The sequence below is a fragment of the Gracilinanus agilis genome, unplaced genomic scaffold (genome assembly GCF_016433145.1).
Source record: "Gracilinanus agilis isolate LMUSP501 unplaced genomic scaffold, AgileGrace unplaced_scaffold53230, whole genome shotgun sequence".
Lineage (NCBI taxonomy): Eukaryota > Metazoa > Chordata > Mammalia > Didelphimorphia > Didelphidae > Gracilinanus > Gracilinanus agilis.
In genome coordinates this window covers 179-6,172 of record NW_025388278.1, presented here as the reverse complement: position 1 = coordinate 6,172, position 5,994 = coordinate 179, and the positions used below count along the sequence as shown (strand labels likewise).

Below are 5,994 nucleotides of genomic sequence, written 5' to 3'. Positions count from 1 at the left end.
GTCAGAGCTGGGAGAGCCCTTAGAACAGAGAATGTCAGAGCTGGGAGGGCCCTTAGAACAGAGAATGTCAGAGCTGGGAGAGACCTTAGAACAGAGAATGTCAGAGCNCCTTAGAACAGAGAATGTCAGAGCTGGGAGAGACCTTAGAACAGAGAATGTCAGAGCTGGGAGAGTCCTTAGAACAGAGAATGTCAGAGCTGAGAGAGACCTTAGAACAGAGAATGTCAGAGCTGGGAGAGACCTTAGAACAGAGAATGTCAGAACTAGGAAAGACCTTAGAACCCATGATGTCAAAGCCTCAGGAAGGGGAGAGCTCTGAAATAATTTAGTCCCACTGCTTCATTTTATGAATGAGAAAACTGAGACCCCCAATGGGAAAGTGACTTTCTAAGTCAGACATGGAGTTACCACCCCCTTTCTGAAGGGTGATTACCAGAACAGAACCCAGGAGTGACAGAGAGAGGGACCTGGTGTGGGGAAGGGAATAAAAATTCATGAAGTGCTTTCTAGGTACTGAGTGCTTTACAAATATTTCAGTTGATCCTCACAGCAACCCTGGGCTCTTATTATCCCCATTTTGAAACTGAAGCCAATGGATTGATATGACTTGTCACACAGTAAACCTCTGAGTCTGAATTTGAATTCAGATCTTCTTGTCTCTGGGTCCCACATTCTATCCACTGCACCTCTAGCTGCCAACAGCTGGTAGCAGAAGAAGGGGAGGCCTGCCCAGGCCAGGGGGCTGGGGAGCAGAACCTGAGGCTCTTACCCTCACAGGAGAAGATCAACAAGATGAAGGCTAATGAAGCCAAGCTGGAGAGTGACAAGCGGAGGCTGAAGGAGATCCTGGATGCTTCTGAGAGCCGGGCCACCAAGCTGGAGCTGCTCCGGCACTCCTTGGAGGGTGAGCTGCAGCGCAGCCGCCTGGGGCTGGGGGACCGAGAGGCCCAGGCCCAGGCCCTCCGAGAGCGGGCAGAGAACCTGCAGAGACAGGTGAGGATCTCCCCTATGTCTGCCCTTTCAAGCCTCATTGTCTTCCTTCTAGTACCCCCTCTCCTTAGAACCAAAAATCTCAGAACTGGGAGACCCCTTAGGACACAGAATGTCAAAGCTGGGAAAGAACTTAGAACAGGGAATGTCAGAGCTGATAGAAATCTTAGAACCCAGAATGTGAGAGCTGAGAGAGACCTTAGAACAGAGAATGTCAGAGCTGATAGAAATCTTAGAACCCAGAATGTGAGAGCTGAGAGAGACCTTAGAACAGGGAATGTCAGAGCTGGGAAGAGTCTTAGAACACAGAATATCAGGGCTGGGAGAGACCTTAGAACAGAGAATGTCAGAGCTTGGAGAGATCTTAGAACACAGAATGTTAGAACTTAAGGGGAAGAGAGGAAAGGAAGGGAATAAATGTTTACAGAGCACCTACCATGTGCCAGGCATTGAGCTAAGTAAGCACTTTACAGATAGGGTCTCATTGATCTCCACGTCAAAAAACAGGTGGATACTGTTATTATCCTCATTTTACAGTGTAGTAAACTGAGGCAAACAGAGGTGAAGTAATGAGACAAAGAGGTTAAATGAACCTTAGAACAGAGAATGTTAGAGCTTAGAATTGTAAAGGATTAAAATAAAAAAGGTTGGACTAAATATATAAGAAATGTGGTCACCAGAAATTACTACTCAACTAAAATTACTTTTTATGGTAGTTTATTTACAAAAGGAGAAAGAGTGAAAGTAAGGAAATCAGAGAGAGAGTAGGTATTTACTCCGGCCAGGTATTTATTCTGGCCTGGTCCAAACCAGAATGGGCTTCAGAGGCCCCAGCAAAGAGGGCCCAGAGGTAGATTAAACAAGGGTTTTAGCCACCAGGCTTCCTCCAGGATGAGAGGCCTCTCCGAAGGCTAATACCTCTCAGAAAAAGCCAGGAAAGGGAGTCAGTTTTTTTTTTTTTTTTTTTTCACTAGAACCTCATTGTAGTTCTAAGGGAAAAATCGAAGAGGTCCCAAGCTGGAGCTCCTTCAAGGTCAAGTTTGAAGGCAAAAGATCTGGTCACAGGAAGTTCTTGCCACTTTTAAAGACTCTCCCTTTTGTCACTTCCTGTGCCTTTCTTCCACTTTACATGGACTAATTGCAGCTTTTAGCTTTGCTTAGGACTGCCCAGGAGGCAGTCAGTCGATACTGAATCATTACCCACTATCTCACATGTGGGTCACAGACCTCCCCATCCTTAAGGGTAAGTGGGGTGTATACGCTTCTGTTGATTAAATCTAAAAATGGGCAGGGGAGGGTTAATTCCATCTTCACATGTTACAGCTAGTCTTACCTCGTCTGCTTATACCTCTCATCCTTTCCCTGTCCTTTCCTGTTTGTACCCATTCTGGACAACTGAGGCAGAATCAAGATCCCTAAAAGAGGGTTAGAGCTGGAGAATTCTGGCTGTGTGGGAGCTCAGGCTCTCCCAGGAAGGTGCCCCTTTGGGATTTCCAGAATGATTCCAGTTTCTCAGGATTCCTCCCCTCCCTGTCCCTTTCCCTTCCTATTAGATTTGGAATCAGAAGAACTAACTGGGTTAGATTCCTGATTTTCCTGTGTGATCCCAGACAAATCAGTCTCCTCTCATCTCTGGGTCACAATTTTCTCGTTATAAAATGAGGACATTGAAGCTGATCATCTGTAAGGTCTCTTCAAGTCTGAAAACCAAGGGGAGTTGCTGTACATGCCATGAAGTACAGATTTCTCTGTTCCGTATTCACTCCCCTCATCCCCAAACCTGCCCCTTCTCCAGGCCCCCAGACCCTGTTCCCTGCCACACTCTCTGTCACCCAGTATTTGCCAAGCATCTATTCTGCTTTGTTTATTGGCCTTTTTCTCTGTAAGGAAAATGAGGAAAGCTCTAATAATACACAGGACTTGCCCAGGACCTAGGAAGTATCTGAGGCCAGATTTGAACCCAGGATCTTTTTCTAGGTCTGGCTTTCTATCTACGGAGCCACCAAACAGCCCCTCCTGGAGCTTTTGGTATAATTGATGGCTCTTAACTCCCTTCCTCCCCACAGCTGGCAGACAGCGAGCTGAAGGCCGGATCCCTGCAGTTGACCGTGGATCGGCTAAACATAGCATTGTCCAAGGCGGAAGACAACGAGACGGCCCTCAAAGAGAAGCTTCAGAGCCTGTCGGCCTCCCTGGCGGGGAACAACTGCGCCGTGACCTTGGCTCAGGACAAGATCGTGAATCTCCAGAAGTCCCTGACGGCCAGCGAACATGACCGCAGGGTCCTCCAGGTGAGCTGAAACGGGCCCGGTGTACGGGGTGAATGAGCCTGGCCAATGGGAGCCGACCATGAGGCTCTGGGTAAGAGAGCCAGCCTGTGGGAAGAGGCGAGGCTGTGCCAGGTCAGGAATTCAATGAATGGCTGACAGTAGACTCGAGGTTCTAGAGCAGTGGACCAACCAGTGGGAGTATGTCATAGGGTTCTAGGTTAGAGAAGCAGCCAATGGGAACACATGGGAAGGTTCTAAGTAAAAGACTGCGGAAGACAACAGATTGGGGAGGTTCTGAGTGAATGAAGTGGCCAAGGAGAGCAGGCCATGAAGTTCTAGGTGAGAAATCAGCTGGAAAAGGCCAGAGAGCTGCGGCTGGAGATGGGCTAAAAGCTTGAGCAAATGATGATGCAGAGAGGCACCCTGGGCTGGGGATCCCGGGGTCTGGGGCCCACTTGGGCCACCCAGTCTGGAATGTTCTGCGGCGCTCTCTGGCAGAGCGAGGGCGCCCTGGGGCCGGCTCCTCGGCCTCCCTGCAGTCTGGGCCCCATCGTGCCTCCTCCCCTCCCAGGAGCGCTTAGATGCTGCCCGCCAGGCCGTGACAGAGGCCAAGAAGCGGAGCAGCTCCCTGGGGGACCAGGTGCAGACCCTGCGCAGTGAGCGGACGGAGCTGGAGCTCCAGAAAACCGACCTGGAAGGCCAGCTCCAGCAGCTGCAGGAGGTGAGGGGGTCCGGGGCAGGGGCTGGATGGCAGGGGCTGTGCTGCCTGAGGCTGGGCCTTCCTCGCCGCCCCCTCTCTCCGTGCCGCAGGCACTGAATTGTAAAAAATAAAATTAATGTATAATAGTAACTTTTAAAATATTATGGTTTTTGTAAGATTTTTAGTAATCACTAGAAAATAAAGCCACGTGCCCTGCTAGCTTAGGCTGTTCCCTGCCTCGATAGGAAGCAAAGAGGAAAGAACCAGGCCAGACCCCTCAATTTTATACCCTGTCTACGTCAGCACGTAAGAACAGGAAGCCAGTGGGCTCATGGGAAATGCAGTTCAAAGACCCCCAAATTCCCAATAACACATTCCAATAACACAATAACCACAATATTTTAAAGTTATTATTCTATATTAATTTTATTTTTTACAGAATTAGCCCCTGGCCCTTCGCGGGGGCTTCGGTCCTCTTCCCGGCTCCCGGCTCGTGGAGCTCTCTCACACTCCCACCCCACCCCAGAGCCTCCACTTCTCCCTCATACCCTGCCCTGGCCTGGCCCGCTCCGGAGGGAGCCGAGGTCCCCGACTTACCCTGCTTCCTCTCCCCTGGTTTGTGTCCGTGCTGCTCGGCCAGCAGCAGGACAGTGAGATCACTACCCACAGGGCCTGCAGAAGATGAAGGAGGAGAAGCAGCAGCTGCAGGAGCGCCTGACCGGCTTGCAGAAGTCCCTGGCCCAGCTGGAGGGTGAGAAGCGGGAGGCCGAGCGGGAGGCTCTGCGCCTAGAGAAGGACCGGGCTGCCCTCAAGAGGACTCTAGATAAGGTGATCAAAAAAAGACTCCTTGACCTCTTCTGCCCTGAATGGTAGTGAGTTCCCTGTCTCTGGGCAGCTTAAAGCTAAGAATCAAACAAACAAACAACCCCAAAGAGTTTATTAATGGCCTCCTTTGTCCCAGGCACTGCTCTAGAGCCTGGGGATACACATAAAGAATGAAACAATCAAGGGGGCAGCTGGGTGGCTCAGTGGATTGAGAGCCAGGTCTAGAGATGGGATGTCCTGAGTTCAAATCTAGCCTCATTTATTTCCTAACTGTTCATTATTTCCTGGCAAAGTCACTTGACCCCCCCCTATTGTTTAGCCCTTACTGGTGATGGAGGATGACAGCTTGCAGGAGATGGGGTGGGGCTTGGATCCAGAACTTTCCAAGGCCCCAGGAGCTGGAGCAGGGGCTTCCCGCAGCAGCCTGGGGCTGGGGGACCGGCCTTCCGAGGGCCTTTCCAGCCCACAGGTGTGGATTTCCCGGCAGGTGGAGCGTGAGAAGCTGCGTAGCCACGAGGACTCCATTCGGCTGAATCATGAGAAGGGCCTCTTGGACCGCTCGCTCACCGGGGCCGAGCAGGAGCTCACAGAGGCCCAGAAGCAGATCCATCAGCTGGAGGTGGGGGCCATCTCCTTCCTTCTACTCTGGAGTCCAAGCCATGCTCACTTCTTCCTGGTAGATGGCACAGTCTGACCCAGGAGGCCCCTGAAGGAGGCCTGGGCAGAGGGGGGCCGTGGGGGAGAGCTCTGGGGGTGCGTGGCTGGAACCTTCTGGCCCAGCTGACCCGTGGCCAGCACCCAATCTCGCCCGTGGCCTCAATTGGTCAGTCAGGCAATCTACAAGTATTTATTCAGGGTTTCTGTGTTCCGGACATTCAGCTAAGATCTGGAATTCAAAGAAAGGCAAAAACGTCCCCTGGCCCCAGAGAGCTTCTGTTCTGATGGGGGAGCCAACATGTGTCTAACTACAGACTATCTACATACATGCATAAAACTACACATATGTGTGTGCGATTATCTGTGTAGGCAACTATGTATGGATATGGATGTGTGCATTTATAATACACACAAACATGCATACACACATGTAAAAACACTCTGCATGTGTGTTGTTCAGTTGTTTCAGTCGTGTCTTCTCATCTGGGGTTTTCTTGGCAAAGATCCTGGAGTGGTTTGTTATTTCCTTCTCTGGCCCATTTGACAGATGAG

General features: G+C 50.8%; 1 protein-coding gene across 1 annotated transcript; it reads left to right on the top strand.

Annotated features, from left to right (window-relative positions):
• Positions 1 to 692: 692 nt before the first annotated feature.
• Positions 693 to 5,404, top strand: LOC123255849 (rootletin-like; the record flags this gene model as incomplete). Its single annotated transcript, XM_044684574.1, has 5 exons — positions 693 to 993; positions 3,057 to 3,281; positions 3,832 to 3,981; positions 4,630 to 4,788; positions 5,273 to 5,404. Coding segments are annotated over 5 exons (967 nt in total), but the record flags the coding sequence as incomplete, so codon positions are not given.
• Positions 5,405 to 5,994: the final 590 nt, after the last annotated feature.